This window comes from Tachypleus tridentatus, chromosome 3 (assembly GCF_004210375.1).
Source record: "Tachypleus tridentatus isolate NWPU-2018 chromosome 3, ASM421037v1, whole genome shotgun sequence".
NCBI lineage: Eukaryota > Metazoa > Arthropoda > Merostomata > Xiphosura > Limulidae > Tachypleus > Tachypleus tridentatus.
In genome coordinates this window covers 99,416,012-99,442,266 of record NC_134827.1, presented here as the reverse complement: position 1 = coordinate 99,442,266, position 26,255 = coordinate 99,416,012, and the positions used below count along the sequence as shown (strand labels likewise).

Below are 26,255 nucleotides of genomic sequence, written 5' to 3'. Positions count from 1 at the left end.
TTCTTTTTACCGAACTTATTTTTAGTAGCCGATTCTTTAAACAACCATCTGTGTCGTTTTCCATTGCAGAATTATTGAGAATTTCAATGACTATCTTTGTTTTTTAAAAAAAAAATGGGATCGAATAATACTTCTATACAATACTTGAAGAGTTCTACTGAGAGCAAATCAAACTTTATTCAAACTGCAGTTGAAATAAGTTGAAGTAATCAGCGAGTACTTTAGCGACCTCTATGAAATGTAAAAAACAAATAAATAAATGACCTTATCGCAAAAGTTGTCAGAGAAACTATCTTATATACGAAACAAAAAAGCAACGCCCTCCTTTAATTTGAACAATAAAGCTAAAACCGACAGCTCGTTGTTACGCTCGGGTGATGAAGTGGATTTCATAATACATTTTTTTTATAGACCGACAACGCGTACTTTCTCCAGGTTATTCTCATATTTCTTGTTTTATATACTGATTGATTAATCTAAACAAGGAATGACAGGCTTGACAGATTTCTAAGGACAGTAGACTGGCTACTGACCCACCCATATTTAAGACACCTGAAAGCTGTTGCCATGAACTTTCCAGGTGTTGGCAGCCATGTCTTCGTTTCTTTGAGCCCCATAACTTTGAAGATTAATCGCTTTAAAATAGCCAACAACCATGATTGCACATGGTTGTTCACAGCACTAAAAACTAATTATTTATTGTACTGATATGGTGTCTGTTGTCGTTAGAACGTTTACCTTAACAGGAAAAAATATCATTTGTATAGTTGATAAATTAATAATGTTACATTTTTTAAAAATCCCGATGAATTCATGGGTGAGATTTTTGTAGGATTTCTTTTAAAAAAATTTGTAAGTTTTGACTTTAGTTTTCTTTTAATAACTTCAATATTTGTTGTCTTCATGTTTTAGAGGAAACAGGATTGTGAGTGAATTCTTTCAAATGATTCGATAAAATTCCTGTTAGTTTAAATATAGATGTACGATACCAGGTGCTCACATAAGTATATATATATATATAAATACCTCGTCTGAGAAAACACATATTCCCGAACCAGAGAAGGTTTTTTTAACACAATTTCTTTATCAAGTAGGTGCTTTGACGCTCAAATTACTAAACCGTTCATTATCGACTGGGTCCATCGTGCTGAGTCATTTCGTATGTTTGTCTGTTACGATACTCAGGGAAAAGAATTAGGGGAGAATAAAAAAGCAAAATCGCTCATTTTCTTTGTAATATCAGCAGCAATATGTGTGGGTAATTGACTACAGAGCTGGTGGTATTTTGGGTGGAATCTATTGCTTTCAATATAAAAGGTATAGAGAGCATACAACAGCAATTAGAAGGGGTAATTGGAATATTTAATGGATTTGTTTTCTTATGTTTAGAGAGACCTTGTAATTAAAACAGTAGACGCTCTTGCAGTTGCATATATAAAAAAGTTAATAAAAATGTTTTGGAAACACAAATTATTCAATTGGTCTCTTCAAATTTTGTTGTCTGCCCAACGTCTTACGCTGTCGACTGAAAGAAAAATTTATGCCAGTCTGCGCTAGCCGTCCCTAATTTAGCAGTGTAAGACTAGAGAAAAGGCAGCTAGTCATCATCACCCACCGCCAACTCTTGGGCTACTCTTTTACCAACGAATAGTGGGATTGACCGTCACATTATAACGCACCCACGGCTGAAAGGGCCAGAATGTTTCATGCTACAGGGATTCAAACCCTCGGATTACGAGTCGAACGCCTTAACCCACCTGGCTTTTTTTTTTTCAGTCAGAAAAAAAAAATACATCTTTCTCTCAGAATGTACTCTGGATATATCGAAGCATGAGTTACCAGGACGTACTTCCTGTTAATTACACTTATGTGTTAGGCTTGAAGTGGCTTCGCGAAGTGTTTAGTATTTACGTTTTCTATTTCGTTTGCACTCAGGCAATAAATACTCTACCGCTCCCTGTGGTTCTTCCAACGAAGCGCACAGCAGGTACTTTACCGCCCCCCTATGGTCTTTTGAGTGAGAAAAGTTAAATAAGGTCACGTTTAAGGATGGTACAATGCTTTTATGCGTGGTTTTCGTGGTGAACCAATTATGAAAATACAAAAAAGAATAATTTAAAATATTACACTTTTTCCCGCTAGGCTATATTAAATAATGTTATTATTTCAGAAGTGCATACTTACAGAGAATAGCGAGGATTTTTTTCCCTCTAAGTACAACGTAAAAGATAGTTGCAATATTATGTGTGTTTTCACCAACAAAAACTACGACACATGATGCTGGAGATAAAGATAAAACATTGGCCTTTCGAATTTCTAATATTTGTAACCAATCGCTTTTCTTTTGAATATTGCGTTTCTTAATTATAATAGTAAAACTTTGTAATTTTTTTTGTTTTGTTTTTTTTAATTTCGCGCAAAGCTATGTGAGGGCTATCTGCGCTAGCCGTCCCGAATTTAGCAGTGTAAGACTAGAGGGAAGGCAGCTAGTCATCACCACCCACCGCCAACTCTTGGGCTATTCTTTACCAACGAATAGTGGGATTGATCGTCACATAATAACGCCCCCACGGCTGAGAGGGGTGATGCGCCTGTTTGGTGCGCCGGGGATTCGAACCCGCGCTTTGTATTTCTCAAAAGCTGAGAGTAAAAGTGAAAAACAATGTATTACAAGTAGGCCAACCATTTCGAGAGTAAAATTGGTTTCCCTGTTGTAACAAGTAGAACTACCTCAGTCATATAACCCTACATCCCAAGAGAATAACTGTTATTATCTGAAATTTGCCGTAGCTTGGCGAATTGCAACATGTTATGCTTCGTTTAAGTCTAAAAAAAATGGCTGCGTTTGGGGAAATATTTTATAACAGAAGATTAAAAATGGCTGAATTTACAGGAAATAAGTCTTAAAAATCTCAAGATTTGATAAAAAAAAGACTAGAACAGAAAAATCTCACAAAACCGATGAGTAAAAAAAAGTCTAAAATCTGACAAAAAAAGAAAATCCAACCTTTAACTCTCAAGACCTGACGAAAAAGAACAAACTAATATCACGAGATCCGACAAAAAGGCTGAGAACTAACACTAAGATTCAGATTTCGATACCCGTGTAGGACAGGAACAGTTAGCTCGTTGTGTAGTTTTGCCCCTAACTTTAAGAAACAAACAAATAAATACAAATTATTAACTAAATAAATATTTTTTTTCTTTAAAAAATAGCCGCTGTTCTGAAGTGAAAAGACATAAAGAATGAAACTATTAGACAGAAAGCAGTCAAATCGTAAAAAGGTTAAAATAGCCGTTGAAACCGCAAAAGCTAATATGTATCAGTTCTTGGAAGATGAGTAAGTTATTTTCTGTTGTTTGTCTGTTTGTTTTTGGGTATCAGCGTTTTTTGTAATGTTTATTGTGAACTCAAGCACTAACCAACACAATGAGTTATCTGTGCTCTGTTCACAATGAGTATCGAAGCCCGGATTTTAGCTTTGTAAATCAGTAGACATTACTCTGTGCCACTCCACTAACGAGCTACTCGTAGGGCCACACACAGAGTTAGTTGCTGCATGTAGTTCTCTTTAATTTTAGAGTGGTAGAACAGGGGACAGAAGTCAGCTGCCCATAAGTGCAGAATGCGTTTTTTTATTTTTTTTACAGCAACGTTCTGTGAACATTGGACCCTAGGCATGATTACACTGACCAATATTTGCAGTGTTCCAAAGTTGGAAGGTTACCATAAGTAACTAAAGAACAAGTGAAATATCCTTTTCTTGTTTGTTTTAGTTACTACCCATGACCCTTCATCAAATTTCACACGTGTGAAATTTTACATTGAAAACATTGCAAAAATATGATTAATAACATTGCACAACAATTTTTTTTTGAAAAGTTTTTACTGATTGTGACAGGTACCTGGTGGGTATGCACAAATATAGTTTTGGTTTTGCTTCATCACGTAGGAATTCTGAGAAACAGGCAGTTAACTGTTTACCGGCAATAACGTATTTATGTCAGCAAGCATTGACGGATTCCAGTTGCCCTGATATCGTTTTTTCATTGTAGCAAAACTGAAGATTTCGATGAAACGGTACGTGATGGGCAAATTTGAATGTGATTTTCATGATCAGCAGCCAAAAATTTATAAGAAACACCCAACAGTGTTCAAGAAGCAAAAACTTTGTTGTGCAGTGTTATTGTTTATGTGTGTTTTGAGACAAAGAAACTGTTGCTATATTATTTCCACGGAACCCTAAAGTGTATTGATGGAAACAGAATGAATTCGAGTCAAAATACATAAATATATATATATAAACAAACAAGCAGATAGAATCAACAGAATCGGAATAAAAGCCAGAAAGAGGAAATGGTAAAGTCTCTCCTGGTGAGGGATGCTTCAGCTGAGTTAGAAACCACACAACAATAAGAAATACACTTACGTTTGTAACGTTCTTTGTCCCATCCAAATTAACATCCAAATACAATGTAATATAATTCAAATTTTAAGTTAGTTATTGTAACAATAGGATGATGCGTGATACGTAACATTATATAAAAAGAACATGACGTACATTAGTAACACAATTTACGTAATTGTTATACAAGGATATAAGTAAATAAAAAACGTGGCTACTCGCATGGCTTACTGTTACTTGAAGAACAAGGCTTATATCTGATCTCAGGAATGTGGTGCCTAACCTGAACTGACTTCACAAGATCTGTCCAGATTACAGTCCTCAGTGGTTCCTCTTGCATTATATACTGAGTTCACTAACACATCACTTAATCTAAGCATTTCTTCAATAAAATCATAGTGTCATGTTTTTTTATTAAACGGTCCATTAACTTGACAAGTGTACTTATACATAATGCACAATCAGTTGTATTTTTCAGACATATACGAGGTCGGTCATCACATGAATTAGCGTAATAATTTAGCTTCTATGAAAATTATAAACGACATTTTTTTTTAACTATGACTCTTTTTTTCTTTCTTTTTTTTTGCTAAATTCGTAGGCCACAAAAATTAATATTTGAAGATAACACTAGCGCCCTCTCAAAAATTGCATACTTAGCTTCTATGAACATTATAAACGACATTTTTTTTAACTATGACTCTTTTTTTTTTTGCTAAATTCGTAGGCCACAAAAATTAATATTTGAAGATAACACTAGCGCCCTCTAAAAAATAGCATATTTTATTTATCATTAAAAAAGTCAAAGACTGATAATTTCCCGGGTTTTATATTCATTGAATGTTGATTTATCTAGTAATTTGAGCTACTTTTGATAGATGTGACGTATTTGATGCTTTGGGAAACTATTATCACTTACCTATTCCTTTTAAAGTTATAGTTTTCTAGACGATATTTTGTGTGTATATATACACATATAAATGTATATAAATATCTCAGACCTGTTTCTAATTTCCCCAAATACCTTTGCTCCATATGTATTTAAATAATGTATGTATAGATACGCGGAGTATGAGGTTTACCAACCTCTATACATGCAAAAACGACTCTTTGGGTTGAGAAAATATTTTACGTCAAGCAATACAACTCATCAATGACATGTCTGCAGACGTAAGACGCTAGAAATCGGGTTTCGATACCCTTGGTGAGTAAAGCAGAGATAATCCATTGTGTATCTTTGTGATTAACCCTCCCTTCTCCCACACACACACACACACTGGCTCAGCGTGTTCAGACTTAAGGCTCAAAACACGTGATACTTATACCCTTGATGGGCAGAGCATAGATAGCCCATTGTTTAGCTTTGTGCTTAACATAAATCAAACAACCTTCTAACTCAAAAGATATCCTTGAATAAGGATTGTAGAATTATTACAGTAAGAAATAACAGTAGTGACCCAACAGTTTTAGTTCAGGCTTAACGAAAACTTTAGAAACTGTTTAATGGAAACAATAGCTCTGTGGTTAAACAAATGTTTTTATGACAGCGCACAGCTACAAAATAAATATTAAACAAAAAAAGTGTATTCAGTGTTCTTTAATAACTTAGAACAATAGTTAGTGACCCCACGTAATGGCCAGGTTTGTGGGGACTTCCAAAAAGGCAGCCTCATCTGAAAAGAAGAACACATAGATTATTTCGTAATATAATGTATTTACTGTGATGTAATGTATTTAATATTAGTCTAAACCCATCAACAACAGTTTTGCAAACTGTTTGTTTGTGTTTGAATTTCGCGCAAAGTTACACGAGGGCTATCTGCGCTAGCCGTCCCTAATTTAGCAGTGTAAGACTAGAGGGAAGGCAACTAATCATCACCACCCACCGCCAACCCTTGGGCTACTCTTTTACCAACGAATAGTGGGATTTACCGTCACATTATAACGCCTCCACGGCTGAAAGAGCGAGCATGTTTGGTGCGACGGGGACGCGAATCCGCGACCCTCGGATTACGAGTCGATCGCCTTAACCCACGTGGCCACGCCGGGCCAGTTTGCAAACTAAATGATAAGAGACTGCTCGACAGTGAAAATGACATCTTTCCTATCCTGGTTGATAAGAAACAGAAATTAGCGAGGGGCCATAACCATAGTTGAGAATGTATTTATATATATGTGTGTTGTTGAAAGTGTCTATCAATTAAAATATTTTGTTATAAATAAACCCTCATTGGTTGGGTTGTTCTTAAGCACAAAGCTACACAATGGGTTTTCTGTGCTATGCCCACTAGGGGTATCATAACCAGAATTTTAGCGTCGAAGAGTATGATCTAGTGTTCATTTGTGCAGTACGTATTTTAAAACTGCTACCTTCAAGCTTCAACGACCTTCATGGCTCAAAGGGTGAGCATTCGAGCCTCAGTCGAATAGTCGCGGGTTCGATTTCAGTCAAGGATGTCACTGGTCAACTTATCCATCTATCCTTATTTGGTTGGTAAATGAGTACTAAGTTTGTTGGAGATTCTAATCCAGACAAGGATGTCTGCTTAGGTACACTTCTTCCCCCAAAAGCCCCCTCACGTTCTGTCTGGAATCGTAAACAGTAAGACACGACATGCCTTGTGGTAACAACATGATTTAAGCGTTAGATAACTTTATAAAACACACTTTTATCACGCCGCAGGCAACAGGATGGTTTTTCGTATACGTTGATTCTGAGCAAAGAAATATATGTAAGGTTCAGTGTCAATAACACAGCCCTAACGACTAGTCAGTTATTAATGGTTTTCTTTTAATTTAATGTCTCGTTAATACCTAAAGCGTCTATAACGCAATACGAAAAGTACAGGTTAAAACGATTCAAACCAACCTGCTCTCGTCGAATAAAATAAACACAAGAACCAATAGACAAGCAATAAAATAGTAATAATAATAACGAAATAAAAGGCCAGTCCCACTTTATTTGGCTATATAAGGACGCCATGTTAGTATTTTAAATGCCCGTAACCTTGCTGGGTTATTTTATAGGTTTTTTTTTTTTTCTCTTTTATTGGCCTAGATATACAGGTTTAATATTCATGTCATATTAATCATGTGAGGAACTCATGAAGCTTACTTGCGTTCGCAACATTACATCAGAGCTATCCAGAAGTCTCCCGCTGGTACAGCGGTAAGCCTACGGATTCACAACGCTAAAAATCAGGGGTCCGATTCCCCTCGATGGACTCAGTAGATAGCCCGATGTGGCTTTGCTATAAGGAAACCACACTCAATCACACACTTCCCAGAACTGGGCATACAAACGATTTATACGTTAGTTTTCAATATGTTTAGACAAGGCCCAGTACTTTGTTGTACTGCCTGTTCATTGTAAGCCAGATAGAGACTTACAAATGAAAACAACAATGAAGAATTATACTCAATAGGATGAAATGTCACAAGTCAGATTTTCCTACTCTCAATTACTTTACGATATAAATTTATAACTGCAACTTTAACTCCATTTTTTTTTATTTAAACAATTTACAACGTAGATAACGCAAATTGTAAACATAGGTATTAATTGACGTCCATTGGCATACTGTATTAATTACAAATACGTTAAGTCAGTACATTATAAGAGCTGTGGTAAAACAAGTATATTGTAACTCAGTGATTGCATATGCACAGTGCTAACCGACACTGGGTGTATTCTTTTAGCATCAGGATTGACATTATTCGTTCTATTTGTTATACAAAAATACAGCCGAAAATGTTTTAGGTGAAGTTCACCAGTTCGAAACCTCAGTTAGCATGAAAGAACAAACATGTAAGACTCCATTTTTGACCATTTAACAGAAGTTGCGCAGGTGACGCCCACAGGAGCACGTGACCATAAGGGTAACCTCAAAGGCCCTCTCTGCACGTGCAAAGCACTCTAATCCATGATGTTACTGTTGACAAGATAATGTTGATTCTTGTCTTACCTGTTTTACTTAAACATCATTTAAATGTTTCTTCCTTTGCATGATAGCTTTTAGTGATTCAGTGCAAATGATGCCCAGTTAGGCTTACCGACAAACATTTTAATATGTTTTCGTACAAGCCCTAAAAACTACTTTAAAAGAAAGGTAGCACCAGTTCTTGGCAGAATTACACAAGTGTTATCATTTTTTATCCATAGCATATACACTCAAACTCAATGGCAATTACGTATCATTCAGTTGAATATTTACAACATCATCACACGCATTTATCAAGATAGACAAAAATCTAGTATTATTACAGTTGAATGGCCACTTTAACAACATGTGTAATATGAAATTAAATAACAGATATTGCCAAAAAAAAAAAGATTATACAGATATTCAAGATATGGAATAATAAGTAACATAAAACGTATTTGTACGGTGTTTCGTAAAATCATGTTCTCTTAGCTATTGGAGAACCAATAGCAGATCCTCAGATGTAGTTATAAATTTGTTGTTGGCCACAGTCATCTACCATAAGATTTCAGTTCAGCATCAGGATGGTGTGCCTTATCCTTCAATGGTAAAAGAAAGTGTATGGATCGACCATCCTGGTACTTGGAAGGTTTGCCTGAAGACTTTAGCTGTGGGTAGGTTTTCTTAGGCTAAAGTATTTTGATGGTTCTAGCAGAGGTGTGAACACATTGGACGTTGATGGTGTTTTTCCACTGGACACTTCAGATGGGACAACTGATAAGATTTCTTAGGCTAAGGTATTTTGGTGGTTCTAGCAGAGGTGTGAACACATTGGACGTTGATGGTATTTTTCCACTGGACAGTTTAGATGGGACAACTGATAATTCTATACCAGCTCTCAGTTGTCTTATTCAGCTCTGAACAGACAGGCCCTGAAGGTCAAACAATATTGGGAGGACAGTCTGGATATAGGCTTTCTGGGTGGCTGTTGAAACTTTAGGAACAGTCTCTTGGTGTATCATGTCAGACGTGTTGGCCAGTGACACATCACCATTATTCTTGAGTTCTAATGAGGTGAAATTGGGGGTGAATATTTCGAGATATCCACAACGTCACCAATCAGAAAACTCTCATCGTATTCTTCTTTCATTTTGTAGTACAGAAATTTATGAAATAACTTGAAGATTTAAAATTCTAATTGAATTCTTCTTAAATGTAAGTTCAATCGAAAGCTAATTGCTCAGAAATTCAGTTGGAAGTGTAAATTTAAACTTAGAACAACCTATACACATGTGGACACTGATTATTACAGTGAAATAGTGATGTTTCTACAGGTTTACTTGTACTCACGTGCATATTGCCTGTAGACGATCTATTCGTTCAGCTCACTGTAATTTATTGGTTTGTTTGTTTCTGAATTTCGCGCAAAGCTACATGAGGACTATCTCGCTAGCCGTCCCTAATTTAGCAGTGTAAGACTAGAGGGAAGGCAACTAGTCGTCACCACCCACCGCCAACTCTTGGGCTACTCCTTTACCAACGAATAGTGGGATTGACCGTCACATTATAGCGCTCCTACGACTGAAAGGGCGAGCATATTTGGTGCGACTGGGGTTCGAACTCGCGAGCCTCGGATTACGACTCGAACGCCTTAGCCCACCTGGCCATGACGGGCTTAAAAATGTGAAACACTTCACGATTTTGCGTGTCATCATTGGTAATTTTTTTCTGCATTAGAACTGGAATGTCATTTGCTGACCGAGTATGACGTTGACTAGTTGTAACAGCTGACCAGTGTTGTGAGCGAACAAATGATACAAGGTGACGCTATCGACTGAGCAACGAAAGCGAGTTTACCCTTGAATAATAGCATATTTTTCTTTGCTAAATTCAGCTTAGTTTTCATCACGGCTTGTTTGTTAGATTCGTCTTGAGGAATGAAGATGATAAACTATTCATTGGCCTCATATAGAGGTGACCATACACTTGACCACGTAAGTGCAAGCACTTTTGTTGTTCTTATGTTTAAATAAAGATTGCTTACACTGTCCTTCAAATATGTCCAAACTACTTATTTCTAACCTATCTCCAACTTCAGTCATGTCATGAACTGAAGAACGTTTCCTAATTTATTGGCTAAATCTGCTCTTATTCGCGGGTTTACGTATTAGATATTTGTCAGATAATCACTTTTACCTGTGTAGGCAAATAAGTGAGCTCATTCGTTATTGTTGTCCCTTCTATTAAAATCTTGGTTGGCTCAGCAGATAGCCCGATGTGGTTTTGCTATAAGAAAACACACACACAAACTCTATGAAAATCCGCTATCTTCTGAATATGTTAACCAATGTTAAAACTCAAACATTCTCTTTCCAGCATTAATAAAAATATCAGGTGTACTGTATCTCGAAATAACATTCTACAAATCATTAATCATTAATGTCTGCTTCATATACATCAAAGTCTTAACACTCAAATCACTGTAATTCATAAAATGCTTGACAGTTGTTTTCTTCTTGTTATTGGTTTATTCATTTTATATAGCACTCACAAGTGAAAGGCTCAGCATGGTCAGGTGGGTTAAGGCGTTCGACTCACAATCTGAGGGTCGCGGGTTCGAATTCTCATCTCATCAAACATACTCGTCCATTCAGCCATAGGGGCTGTAATGGTACGGTCAATACCACTATTTATTGGTAAGAGAGTAGCCCAAGAATTAGCGGTGGGTGGTGATGACTAGCTACCTTCCCTCTAGTCTTACACTGCAAAATTATGGACGGCTAGCGCAGATAGTCCTCGTGTGGCCTTGCGCGAAATTCAAAAACAAACACAACTGAACTTTGTATAACATCCATACACGAGTGCAGCATCACACACACACAACGTATATAATTATCAGTATATACATATATATATCTCAAAATCAAATTGTGCCAAGCATGCACTGCGTCCATGGTAACCTATATGGGTTTCCTCAGTTTAATCGTGTCTTAACTGTTATTATCGAGTATCTTGTTAATTTTTCAATCATTACTGTTTCCCTGTCGTGAACTCTCTTAACCACTGTTTGTAAACTTGTAGCTTTGTATTTTGATTCGTCTCTTGGCCGAAGAGAAGGTGTAACATTCTTATGGTCTGCCAGACACTCCCCCTCTCCCGGGCCGGAATAAAGTGACCATTAAAAAGAATAATAACACTACTACGCATGCCGTTTCTCAGCTGACCTGAAGAACTCTTTTAAAAAACCTTGTGATCATTAGATATAGATTGCTGGTTCTGAATTTTGCGCAAAGCTACACCAAGCCTATCTGCGCTAGCCGTCCCTAATTTAGCAATGTAAGACTGGAGGAAAAGCAGCTAATCACCATCCGCCGCCAACCCTTAGGCTACTATTATACCAACGAATAGCGGGATTGATCGTATCATTATAATGCCTCTACGGCTGAAAGGACGAGTATGCTTGGTGAGATGAGGATTCGAACCCGCGACCCTCAGATTGTGAGTCGAGAGCTCTAACCACCAGGCCATGCCGAGTGCTAGATATGGATGTAGCGGATGTAGTATTATTACGACTTGTTCAGTTTTAGTCATGAGTTCTTCGAACGACTCACGATCACGAGTACAGAAGCGAGATGATATATGACTTTGGAACATAGGTGGCGTTGAAGATGAGTTGAAAACCAAACCCTCACACCAGTTCACTGAGCTAGTGTGAGAGTATGCCCTACTTGAGACAAGATAAAACTAGGTTGTACAAGTAAACAAGGCAATGGTGGATTTAAAGAAAAGTAGATCAATATAACAGGCTTTTCATGTCTTTATGGAAAAAGAACATTTAAATATATATATATAAAGTGACGACTACATTAAGTAATCATACAATGAACTAGCTGTATGTTTAACGTTGAAGGTTTAGCAGTCCATTGTTATACCGAAACAAAGAATACTATAGGATTTTAGTGTTCATTCGTCGACCAAACGAATAAACCTGTTCGGCAATTTTTACCGGGAATTTTCAAGGGCAAACTGAAGCTGTTGGCTCAAGTTCAACCAAATAATTATCAAAGTCACACGTTCGTTCCTGAACGTTTTATGCTGGTTTTCTCTGAATAAATGTGATATGTACTAACATTATAGAGGTGGCTTGATTGGCAAACGGGCTTGATTGGCAAACGGGCTTTATAATAATAATAATAATAATAATAATAATAATAATAATAAAACACTTTATGATGTTTCAGTAATATAAATTACTGTGAATATACAAATTTGATTTACTAATACCGGTTACACAAGACATGTATACAAATGTACGTAGAGAGATATTAGCTGTGACGTAAAGTCCTGTCATTTTAATATGTTCCTGACAAAGCAAACATTAGGATCATCAAAGGTTCGGGCCCGGCATGGCTAGGTGGTTAAGACACTCGACTCCTAATCTGAGGGTCGCGGGTTCGAATCCCTGTCACACTAAACATGCTTGCCCCTTTTAGCCATGGGGGCGTAATAATATGACGGTCAATCCCACTATTCGTTGGTAAAAGAATAGCCCAAGAGTTGTAGGTGGGTGGTGATGACTAGTTACCTTCCCTCTAGTCTTACACTGCTAAATTAGGGACGGCTAGCGCAGATAGCCCTCGTGTAGCTTTGCGCGAAATTCAAAAAAAACATTTGTGTGTGTGTGTGAGTGTGTTTTCTTACAGCAAAGCCATATCAGGCTATCTGCTGAGCCCACCAAGGGGAATCGAGCCCCTGATTTTAGCGTTGTAAATCCGTAGACATACCGCTGTACTAGAGGGAAACAATTCAAAACAAACCAATCAAAGGTTCGAACCCGGGACTTGGCTAATCAGTTACAGAATAGTAACTGAAATGTTTGATATGTTCACCTAATGAGAACATGAGTAATTATTATTTACGTTCCCGTATGTTCGTCTCCCATTGCAAAGAGTATATATATATTTAATTGTCTATGCAAATCATGTTTTGATATTTGGTTTTAGGCTTCACAATATTTCTTAGGACATTATTATAGCACGCGTCACTACGTGAAAACGACAACACTATTTCTATGAAGCCTAAAAATTGATTCGTTGCTATCCTGAACTGATGTTGCACTTCTGATTCTATCATCTTTGACCCCAAGTGGTCAAACAAGTTTCGCGAAGTAACAACTATAATTACACATCAAAACACGTGCATTAAACACATCAGTATTCCTCACCTAGTACGGATCTTTTTAGAGACACATAACTGAATCGGAACTGTTCTTACCAAGGTGCAGAGTTAAATTCACTGCGGTCGGATACTGAAGTCCTTCGAACATCGTTTCGCTTTGCCACCAGGTTTCGTTGTTGTTGCTATTCAAGTCCGTTAGGTATTCCGGAGGATGAGCAAGTCCGACTTGTCTGCTGTCACACCGTTCACAGGATTTTGTTCCTCCTGTCGCACTCGTCTGGAAGCAATATTGTGTTGGCTCGCGGATACCGCAAGTGTTAGTCGCTTCCACGTGCACGTTAAAGGCGGCATTGCTAAACTCCGGCATGCAACGCTGTGGCCGACCGCGTGCGTCGTAGCAGCCGCGCGAGGTGTGACGCCGGGAGGTAAAACTAAACGTTTTGTTACATTGCACTGGATAAAAGTGAAAAGGCACATTAGCAGCATGAAAATGAACGAGTATTTCAAAATAAACTTCCTTAGCACGAGAATATTTCTGCGTTCCACCATTTCCCTCTGATAACGTGACTTCGCGCGAGCTATAAATTCGCGTATAAAACAACGGAACTCCGCAGAACAGGTGGATATAAACTATCGGCGGGCCTACCGCTTGTAGACCGTCTGACGATGATTGGCTGTCAAACCTGGCCTTCTCTCGGTTCTCAATGAACCTACGGATGCTTCCAAATTTAGAGTGATGAGGGGTTGGGGTTCTCGAGTCCTCTAAGAAAAGGGGGCGAAAATATGAGCCACGTTTACTCTGAGATCATTATTTGAGATTACTCTTTAAACAAACAAATAGATTAGCAAGAAATTTTATAAGTGATTGTTTGAAACATATATAATTAGAATAAATAACAAACATCCTTTGAAATAATGAATATTTATGTCTTGTTGTTTTGAGATATGTCAACATTTGGGAAACCACAAGATTAAAAAAAGTGATACCTGGACTGTATGGTTAAAGGCTGAGTGCTGGTTTAGTCTAGGAACTACAGACTGAAACCGAGTGACCACATGTCTTGTGTTTCATGCTTTACCACAGAGTGCTGGTTTCCTAGCTACAGGGTAACCACATTATTCCTTCAAAATGGCCCTGCATGGCCAAGCGTGTTAAGGCGTGCGACTCGTAATCTGAGGGTCGCGGGTTCGCATCCCCGTCGCGCCAAACATGCTCGCCCTTTCAGCCGTGGGGGCGTTATAATGTGACGGTCAATCCCACTATTCGTTGGTAAAAGAGTAGCCCAAGAGTTGACGGTGGGTGGTAATGACTAGCTGCCTTCCCTCTAGTCTTACACTGCTAAATTAGGGACGGCTAGCACAGATAGCCCTCGAGTAGCTTTGTGCGAGATTCCAAAACAAACAAACAAACAAAACCTTCAAAATGTTTTTGTATTTTTTGTTTCGTAAAAAAGCAAACAACAATATCGATAACCAACTGATATATTCGTGAATATTTTTTTAAATTTTAACCACATATACATACTCAGAAAGAAGATAACCCTACACGTCACATCTTACATACTTAACTAAATGTTTTAATTAAATTACGTTAATTACTCGTTCCCATATTAGTTCAATTTAATCACTAAAATAGGCGTAAATAAATCCCAGGTTTCGGAACTTTTACCTGCTGTATCAAAGTCTGTTAAAGAGGGAGTTTCCAGAACAACATCAGGTATGACGTCACGTGTGTGACACCACATCTTTCACATCATTATGACGTCATGTTAGGAAGGATTTGAATAGGAAAATCGGGAAGTATTCTGTGAAAGATAAGTGAAACAAATTAACGCATATTTATGCTTTGGAATTAGTTTTAAAAATCCTTTGTTGAAACAGACTAGCGATTCCAATCGTCTGTTCAGTAAAGGACTACTTCAGAGGAAAAATACATGTTTATGCAAATACGTGTCATCGTAAGTTTTAATCTTTTATCCAAAGGTACTAATATGAATTATGTTTGCTCATTTATGTGTCGTGGAATCAGAAACAATACGTAGCATGTTCTTGGGAAGGAATGCATACATATATATTTTTATTTATTTACTTTGTATGTTTTCAGTTTCATACAGAACTGTTTCAGTTTCCAGTGTTTCCCGTCATATTTGTACATCTCTTCACTCAGCATTATAACTGGTCTCTAGCTATTTAGTGCATCTCTTCATTTAATATTATAACTGGTCTCTAACTATTTAGTGCATCTCTTCATTTAATATTACAACTGGTCTCTAACTATCTAGCATATATCTCTTCACTCAGTATTCTAACTGGTCTCTAGCTATCTAGCATATATCTCTTCACTCAGTATTTTAACTGGTCTCTAGCTATCTAGCACTATATCTCTTCACTCAGTATTCTAACTGGTCTCTAGCTATCTAGCATATATCTCTTCACTCAGTATTTTAACTGGTCTCTAGCTATCTAGCATATATCTCTTCACTCAGTATTTTAACTGGTCTCTAGCTATCTAGCACTATATCTCTTCACTTATTTTAACACTCACTCAGTATTCTAACTGGTCTCTAGCTATCTAGCATATATCTCTTCACTCAGTATTTTAACTGGTCTCTAGCTATCTAGCACTATATCTCTTCACTCAGTATTCTAACTGGTCTCTAGCTATCTAGCATATCTCTTCACTCAGTATTTTAACTGGTCTCTAACTATCTAGCATATATCTCTTCACTCAGTATTTTAACTGGTCTCTAGCTATCTAGTGCATCTCTTCACTCAGTATTTTAACTGGTCTCTAGCTATCTAGCACTATATCTCTTCACTCAGTATTACAACTGGTCTCTAGCTATCTAGCACTATATCTCTTCTTCATTTTAACTGGTCTAGCAATCTGGTCTCTAACTACTCAGTATTCTAACTGCATATCTAGCATATATCTCTTCACTCAGTATTTTAACTGGTCTCTAACTATCTAGCATCTATATCTCTTCACTCAGTATTACAACTGGTCTCTAGCTATCTAGCATATATCTCTTCACTCAGTATTTTAACTGGTCTCTAGCTATCTAGCATATATCTCTTCACTCAGTATTACTAACTGGTCTCTAGCTATCTAGCACTATATCTCTTCACTCAGTATTCTAACTGGTCTCTAGCTATCTAGCATATATCTATCTCTTCATCTCAGTATTCTAACTGGTCTCTAGCTATCTAGCATATATCTCTTCACTCAGTATTTTAACTCTCTCTACTATATCTCTTCACTCAGTATTCTAACTGGTCTCTAGCTATCTAGCATATATCTCTTCACTCAGTATTTTAACTGGTCTCTAGCTATCTAGCATATCTCTTCACTCAGTATTTTAACTGTACTAGCTATCTATATCTTCACTCAGTATTTTAACTGGTCTCTAGCTATCTAGCACTATATCTCTTCACTCAGTATTTTAACTGGTCTCTAGCTATCTAGCATCTCTATCTTTTTCACTCTAGCAGTATTCTCTTCACTCAGTATTCTAACTGGTCTCTAGCTATCTAGCACTATATCTCTTCACTCAGTATTCTAACTGGTCTCTAGCTATCTAGCACTATATCTCTTCACTCAGTATTTTAACTGGTCTCTAGCGCTAGCACTACGTCTCTTCACTCAGTATTCTAACTGGTCTCTAGCTATCTAGCACTATATCTCTTCACTCAGTATTTTAACTGGTCTCTAGCGCTAGCACTACGTCTCTTCACTCAGTATTCTAACTGGTCTCTAGCTATCTAGCACTATATCTCTTCACTCAGTATTCTAACTGGTCTCTAGCTATCTAGCACTATATCTCTTCACTCAGTATTCTAACTGGTCTCTAGCTATCTAGCACTATATCTCTTCACTCAGTATTCTAACTGGTCTCTAGCTATCTAGCACTATATCTCTTCACTCAGTATTCTAACTGGTCTCTAGCTATCTAGCACTATATCTCTTCACTCAGTATTTTAACTGGTCTCTAGCGCTAGCACTACGTCTCTTCACTCAGTATTCTAACTGGTCTCTAGCTATCTAGCACTATATCTCTTCACTCAGTATTCTAACTGGTCTCTAGCTATCTAGCACTATATCTCTTCACTCAGTATTTTATCTGGTCTCTAGCGCTAGCACTACGTCTCTTCACTCAGTATTCTGTTTAGATAGTTTGTTTGGTTTCAAGTATATTTTTTTATTTTACCTGCTCTTGTTTTATCAGTTCCAAGTCTAGTCCGTTATTTTATCTACTCTTGTCTTATCAATTGCAAGTCTGGTTCATTATTTTATTTGCTCTTGTTTTGTGAGTTCTAAGTCTATTTTATTATTTTATCTGCTCTTGTTTTATCAGTTCCAAGTCTGATTTATTATTTTATCTGCTGTTGTTTTATCAGTTCCAAGTTTGGTTTGTTATTTTACCTGCTCATGTTTTATCAGTTCCAAGTCTGGTTCGTTAATTTATTTGCTATTGCTTTAGCAGTTCCAAGTCTGGTTCGTTATTTTATTTGCTCTTGTTTTATCAGTTCCAAGTATGGTTTCTTATTTTATCTTCTCTTGCTTTATTAGTTCCAAGTCTAGTTCATTATTTTGTCTGCTCTGGTTTTATCAGTTCCAAGTCTGGTTCTTTATTTTATCTGCTCTTGTTTTATCAGTTCGAAGTGTGGTTTATTATTTTATCTGCTCTTGTTTTATCAGTTCCAAGTGTGGTTTGTTATTTTATCTGCTATTCTTTTATTAATTTCAAGTCTGGTTTATCATTTTACTGCTCTTGCCTTATCAGTTCCAAGTCTGATTTTTTATTTCATCTGCTCTTGTTTTATCAGTTCCAAGTCAGGTTTGTTATTTTACCTGCTCTTTTTTATCAGTTCCAAATCTGGTTTTTTATTTTATCTGCTCTTTTTTATAAGTTCCATGATTGGTTTGTTATTTTATCTGCTCTTTTTTATAAGTTCCATGATTGGTTTGTTATTTTGTCTGCTCTTGTTTTAATAGTTCCAAGATTGGTTTGTTATTTTGTCTGCTCTTATTTTATCAGTTTCAAGTGTGGTTTGTTATTTTATCTGCTCTTCTTTTATTAATTTCAAGTCTGGTTTATCATTTTACTGCTCTTGCCTTATCAGTTCCAAGTCTGATTTTTTATTTCATCTACTCTTGTTTTATCAGTTCCAAGTCAGGTTTGTTATTTTATCTGCTCTTCTCTTATTAATTTCAAGTCTGGTTTATTATTTTACTGCTCTTGCCTTATCAGTTCCAAGTCTGATTTTTATTTCATCTGCTCTTGTTTTATCAGTTCCAAGTCAGGTTTGTTACTTTATCTGCTCTTTTTTATCAGTTCTAAATCTGGTTTTTTATTTTATCTGCTTTTGTTTTTTTTTATGAATTCACAACTTCTTTCAGAAACTAGTGAGACCAAAAGTTAGAACCACAATGTCAAACTTGGTGTCCCCCGCTGGTACAATGGTATGTCTGTGGATTTACAACGCTAAAATTAGAGATTCGATTCCCCTCTCTAGACTCAGCAGATAGCCCGATCTGGCTTTGCTATGAAAGAAAAACACTCTCAAACTTAGCATACGAACTGAAGTGCCACGGGCGATTATCTTAACGGTTTGTTTCCGGGTCCAGACCCTCCACCTCCTCTTGAGATAGCTAAGAGGTAACTGAGGTTAATGGAAGAGCTCGATCGATACACTGGGACCTCTGAGAATAATGAAGAGGGCCTTCTGTCCGCTGTACTAAACTTTATTACTTTAACTTCTCAAAAACTAATCATACGAATATATTTGTGTCTTCGTATCTACAGAGACAAAACTAATTGTTTTGACCTGTCACAGGCAACGTTAGGACCCCCAATTCCCACCCCTCCAGTGACAAAGCAGGAAGTCTTCGGATTTACAACGCCAAAATCAGTGTATTGGTTCCCATGATGAGCATAGCACAGATAACACATTGTGTAACTTTGTCCTTAACAGTAAAGAAACAAACAAAGCTTGCGTAAGGAAACGTTGAGACAAACCTGTTTTTGTATAGAATATATTGACTCACATAAAACCTACATAAAATTAAACAATTAAGTTTGTTTGATTTTTAATTTTGCGCAAAGCTGCACGAGGACTTTCTGAGCGAGTCGTCTGTAATTTAGTAGTGTAAGACTAGAGGTAAGACAGCTAATTATCACCACCCACCGCCAATTCTTGGGCTGCTCTTTGATCAACAAATGGTAGAATGGACCGTAACGTTATAATGCCCCCACGGCTGAAAGGACGATCATGTTTGGTGCGACGGGGATTCGAACCCGCGATCCTCAGATTACGAGTCGAGCGCCTTAACCCATTACCAGGCCAGCCAACATTTAAATGTCTGGTAGCTGACATAACTCTCATTATATTTATTATCTTTTAAGTGTTCTGAACATTGTTAAATAATCAAATATCATGACAATATTATATATTTATTTACATGTGTACTTTACCTGATAGTGTTCATGATTTAGTTCGTTGAAAACCACGATAGCTGTTTGTAATCTCCCTAGTGTTCGTTACTGGCATTCTTTGCACAATGGGGATGTTTGTTTGTCATTAAACACAAATCTACTCAGTGAGCTGTTTGTACTCTGCCCATCAGGTGTATCGAAACTTGGTTTTTAGCTTTATAGACCTTCAGAACCACACTCGAAAATAAAACATATAACACTTCACAGAAAATAAGAAATAGTGTTAGTATTTCTGTCCTTCGTGTTAAACTAATGATCACGCACCAATCGCATTAAGGGAAAACATGTCGCTCCTATATTTCACCCACAAGTCAAAATATGGGCAAAATCTTGTGATATTTCATGGATTCGAAACAAATTCGCTGTCCTGACAGACAAGATTTACTCAAGGATGCCCAAGATTCAATGCTAAAACGAGCCCAAAATTAAATGCTGAAACTACGCCAAGATTAAATATGTGAAAAGGAAACAGTAAGGCTAAACATTCATAAGGTCATCGTATCCTCTCAGAATATTTACAAGTTTGTTTCGTAAGTAAGCAAAATAAAAAGTAAATAATAATTAATCAGAACGCACATATTACATAATCTAATTCATAATCCAGGGAACGAATTACGTTATTTTAATAAAAATATCCTTTGTGTTCGTTTGAAGTTAAGTACAAAGATACACAATGGGCTTACTGAGCTGTGCCTACCACGGATTTCGAAATGCGTTAATCTTGTGATGTAATGAGAGAAACATACCGCTGGGGGGGGGGTAGTTTATGTGTTGAAACAAGAAAAAATATCGTATAGATTTATATCACGTTGATTTTCATATCCAAAAATTATTTATGCGGAAACTGTATTTAGTAAAATTTACCACGATTATTTATGTTAAAGGTTTTGGAATGTTTATAAGCTTATAATTTCTTGGAATTTTAGATACGTCTTTTCGGTCTGTCTGAAATTTATTTTTATATGAAATTTATGTATATACTGTTGTCTTTTTCTGTGGATAAGTATTCGCGTGCGGAAAGCGCCATCTCTTGATGCTTTGTACAAATATATGTTCACTAAATATTATTGAGCAAAGATTGCTGTTACCTCGGGATATTGTTGGAATACTTTTCGCTGTCAACAAAATTAAAGCTGTGTTCAGTAGTCCATAATTTGACTTCAGCCAACTATAGTATGGTCTAATGGTAACTTTGTGTTGACTTTAGATTTTACACTTTCCGTGACAAGTAATATTTTCACACATTGGTGTCTGAACAAAAAACCTTAACGATTTTAAGACTATTTCACTTAGAGTTGATCTCTTCGTGTTTCTATAATTGTTGAATACAAAAGTTGTCAAAGCAAAGGGCATTTTAAAATTATTTCTCGAATGTCCATAAAATAATCTACTCTCGTTATAAACCTATTTTTGGACGAATGATAATTTCCAACTTTATAGGCTCTTAACAACAAAATCCGAGGGTCGCGGGTTCGCGCCCGCGAGCACTAAACATGCTCGCCCTCCCAGCGGTGGGGGCGTTATAATGTGACGGTCAATCCCACTATTCGTTGGTAAAAGAGTAGCTCAAGAGTTGGCGGTGGGTGGTGATGACTAGTTGCCTTCCCTCTAGTCTTACACTGCTAAATTAGGGACGGCTAGCACAGATAGCCCTCGAGTAGCTTTGTGCGAAATTCAAAAAACAAACAAACAAAAACAACAAAATCCAAACTTAATTTCATTAAATCTCACCGATGTTAAAAAAAAATTAAACTTTGGCAGAGGTAAAAAATTTTGGGTTTTATTTCTTCGATAGACACAGCATTCACGATTGTAGATAGATTAAAAAAATAACCTTTATCTGACAACACATTAATGGCCCATTGATATAAAGCAAACGATATGGTGTTTTGAAGCGACATCTATAAGCAAGCGAACGAACTTCAAACCTTACGTAACAAAACAAAAAACATTTAGGGTAAGCGATTTGCGTGTTCGTACCACATGCTGACAACATAGCGTTTCATTTGTTATAATCACAATACGTAATATAGCTTTACGGATGCACTAGATATACGGTTAGTGCAGAGAGCCCTCGTGTAGCTTTGCGCGAAATTCAAAACAAATCAATCCAATCTGTGACACAAATCACTTCATCCACATTCATACACAAGTACACAAACATAGAGACGATATCTGCAAGACTCTTGCATAATGCACTAAATTATTTTAATAAAAATTAGCATAAAAATGATTTATTATGTAATCTCGACAGACACTACGTAGTACATGATGAACATAGTCCTAAGTACCTCTCTCCTATAAATATATATCTAAGAAACATAAATCAAACTGGCCACCATGCACTAGACGCTTAAAACTAGTTTTATTTTATTTTTTATCTTATTTCCTTCTTTTTCTTTTATTATTTTTTTTAGTATTATTATTATTATATTATTTTTCCGATAAATATATATGGAAAAAAGGAATATACATATATGTAAGAATAAAATAAAAGAAAGGGCAAGTGAAGACAATACATGGACATTGCCCTGAAAACGGCCGGAATACTGTGGGATACTCTGGTCCAAAAGCACCACAACAGCGACATAATAGTTGTCGACATGAAAGCTAGGGATGGAGGAAGAGGTATTGTGCTCATGACCCTCCTGGGTATTTAAAAATTCAACATACCCAAATACCCGCAAAGAAGAAGCGACACAAATCTCGGAGAAAGAAAGAAAACAGTTTAATGATAATCATAAAAATAGTGTGTTTTGTTTTAGCAAAACCACATCAGGTTATCTGCTGAGTCCACCGAGCTGTATTATGTAGGAAAAAAGGAATATTCTTAATTTCTTGTTCCATTCTTTTGTTTTATTTATCTGCAAAAATAATGACGGTAGAAAAAAATAACAGAATATATTTAACCAATACTTACTGTAACAAAATGCCGAGAATTTATCAATATTTCAACAAATTATTAATTAAACAAGAATTTATTAATATTTAAAGAAATTATTAATTAAATAACAAATTAATATTTAATCAAAAACATTTTTACTGCATTACTCAGGTTCTAACCCTACTTGTTGATAGATGAGTTAGGTGGAAAATAGTTTTCCGTCCGCGTTACGCAGGCTCCGCCATATAGAGGGCGTTTTATGAGAGAAATCTTAAGATAATGCTGCAAAATTTTGATATTTCAAGGTTGTATAGGTTTTATTGTATGTATATATATATATATCCCTATGTTGATCTGTCTTATGTCAATAGTATTAAATATGCTCCTAGTTTGATTTGTCTTATGTTAGTAGTGTGAAGTACTTGTCATGTCATTTTAGTTTTAGCTCTAACAGTGTTGTTGATATTTTAGGTTAGAGACAAATTGGTTTATTTTAGATTTTGCACAAAGCTACACGAGGGCTATTTGCGCTAGCCATTCCTAATTTAGTAGTGAATCATTAGAGGGATGGCATCTAGTCATCACCAACTCTTGGGCTACTCTTTTACTAACCAATACTGATATTGACCGTCATATAATAATGTTCCCACGGCGGAAAAGAGAGCATGTTTGGTGGGACGGGGATTTGAACCCATGACCCTCAGATTGCGAGTCAAGCGCCCTAGCCACCATGATTTTACTACACGTTTTCACCGACTACCTTCCTCTAGTTTCTCACCAAGCCAATCGATGTCTACAGTTCAGTGCGCGAGTCGTTCTGCGACATTTTTATTTAGTGTGGTAACTTCTCTTATATTTTGGATTGCGTTGATAGGTACCACACACTAACTTGTCGTATAAGGCAAAGTAAAAATCAAAGCAGCTTGACAAAAAAAAAAAAATCTAGGTCTAATTTCCCTCTGCATAGTGAATTAAAATCTCTCATAAACAATAGGGGATACGAAGGATAGTCACGGTGTTTGTATAGTTTAGAGTCCAGTGGTTCTTAACCTTTCTCATCGTCTTACCCCTGAAATTCTCCAGGGTATTACCGTGACCCTATAATAATTTTTATAATGGTGAACTCTGCATAAAGGTAGAATAAAACAAAACTATATAAAGATCCTAATTTATTGAAAATGTTACAAATAAATTACCTTGAGAAATGCTACAAGTGCTAAACAAATGTAAAATACATGGAATTACTGAACACGATAGAAACCTGCTTATTCACTCTGTGTGAGGGTTAATATATATATATATAATGAGAGATTATACTAAATACGATGGAAACTTTGATATTTAAATGTTAAGTTCGATGTATTAATATTATATAGTTAAAAATTTAGTCAATCCAAAACGTAATATATGAACATTTCTACTCAAAATTAGACAGGTGGTTGCGCAACAAGCATCTCGACGTGGTTCAACTGCCGCACTTTAGAGTGTTTCTCATTGGTGACAGGCACTTGTCACAAAAACTACAAACTGCTCCGTGATTTCTCCAATAATTCCCAAACCTTCCGTGAACCCCGATAAACTTCAAACGACCCACAGATTAAGAACCACTGGTTTGGACCATAGTTTTTACTAATAAGCGTTATGTGAGGGAGAGGTTATTGTAAACTAAAAGTTAAAAAAATCACAAAACTGCTGACAGTAACGAAAAACAAAATATCTGGATTTAAAGTATTTCTTAATTAAAAAGTTATTGTAACGAAACGTGAAACAGAGCTGAATCCCATGACTTGAATGACTAATCAAGGCTGAATCCCATGACTTGAATGAAATTAACATTTCTTATATTTTAATGAATGTTTTTTTTTCTGTTTCTAATTGTATCCATCACAAACAGTTCCTAAACCATTGAAGATAGATATAAGTTAGACAATATGTTTCTATTGAAACTTTCTCACACAATATCTGTTAACAGTGAACTCTTATGACATTTTGTTTTATATCCATGCTGTTGTTTTTTGGGAGGAGGGTCTTTCATTTTGTGTCTTAGAATTAGTTAAAGGCGATTCTTCATTAAACACTTACAATGAATAACAAAATACTTAACTCGACGAAAAAATCAGAGTTTAGGTTTACTAAAGTATAAGAAAAAGCGAAAATTAACGTTACGGTGTTTTTATACAAAAATTGTGACATATGTAAAGTCCAAACTTTATGTTAAAAGATTCTTACATACCAAACAAAGTTAGTGTTTTGTTAATAACTCTGCAGTCATTCATTTCTCCGTACAAATTAATACTGTTTGTTGTAATAACAGTTGAAACAACTGAACTGTTTTGTTGTAATAATAGTTGAAAAAAGTGTGCTGTTTCTTGTAATAATAGTTGAAACAAGTGTGCTGTTTCTTGTAATAATAGTTGAAACAAGTGTGCTGTTTGTTGTAATAACAGTTGAAACAACTGAACTGTTTTGTTGTAATAATAGTTGAAACAACTGAACTGTTTTGTTGTAATAATAGTTGAAACAAGTGTGCTGTTTCTTGTAATAATAGTTGAAACAAGTGTGCTGTTTGTTGTAATAACAGTTGAAATAACTGGATTATTTGTTGTAGTAACAGTTGAAACAACTGAACTGTTTTATTGTAATAACAGTTGAAACAACTGAACTGTTTTGTTGTAATAATAGTTGAAACAAGTGTGCTGTTTCTTGTAATAATAGTTGAAACAAGTGTGCTGTTTCTTGTCATAACAGTTGAAACAACCATAGATCTAAAATGTTATTATTTACACGTGCAGACACAACAATAGATCTAATTTGTTATTATTTACACGTGCAGACACAATCATAGATCTAAAATGCTATTATTTACACGTGCAGACACAACAATAGATCTAATTTGTTATTATTTACACGTGCAGACACAATCATAGATCTAAAATGCTATTATTTACACGTGCAGACACAAGCATAGATCTAGAATGCCATTGCAATCCGTAAAAGAAACAATTCAAAGAAAGTCGTGAAAATACTCTCTGCGACCAAACGTGGATGGTTAGGGTGGCTTGACCCGGCATGGCCAGTGTGGTTAGGGTGGCTTGACCCAGACTGGCCAGGGTGGTTAGGGAGGTTTGACCCGGCATGGCCAGGATGTTTATGGTGGCTTGACCAAGCCTGGTCAGGATGTTTATGGTGGCTTGACCCAGCCTGGTCAGGATGGTTAGGTTGGCTTGACCCAGCATGGCCAGGATTGTTAGGGAAGCTTGACCCGGCATGGCCAGGATGTTTATGGTGGCTTGACCCAGCCTGGTCAGGATGGTTAGGTTGGCTTGACTCGCAACCCGAGTGTTGTTTGTTCAAATCCCCATTCCAC

General features: G+C 36.4%; 1 protein-coding gene across 1 annotated transcript in view; it reads right to left on the bottom strand.

Moving 5' to 3' along the window:
* Window positions 1-15,116, bottom strand: part of LOC143245926 (laminin subunit gamma-1-like) — an 83,397-nt gene extending 68,281 nt beyond the window's left edge. The window contains 2 exon segments of the mRNA XM_076492180.1: window positions 13,604-14,269; window positions 15,107-15,116. Coding sequence (XP_076348295.1) covers window positions 13,604-14,269; window positions 15,107-15,116 — 676 coding nt within the window.
* Between the last annotated feature and the right edge of the window lie 11,139 nt (window positions 15,117-26,255).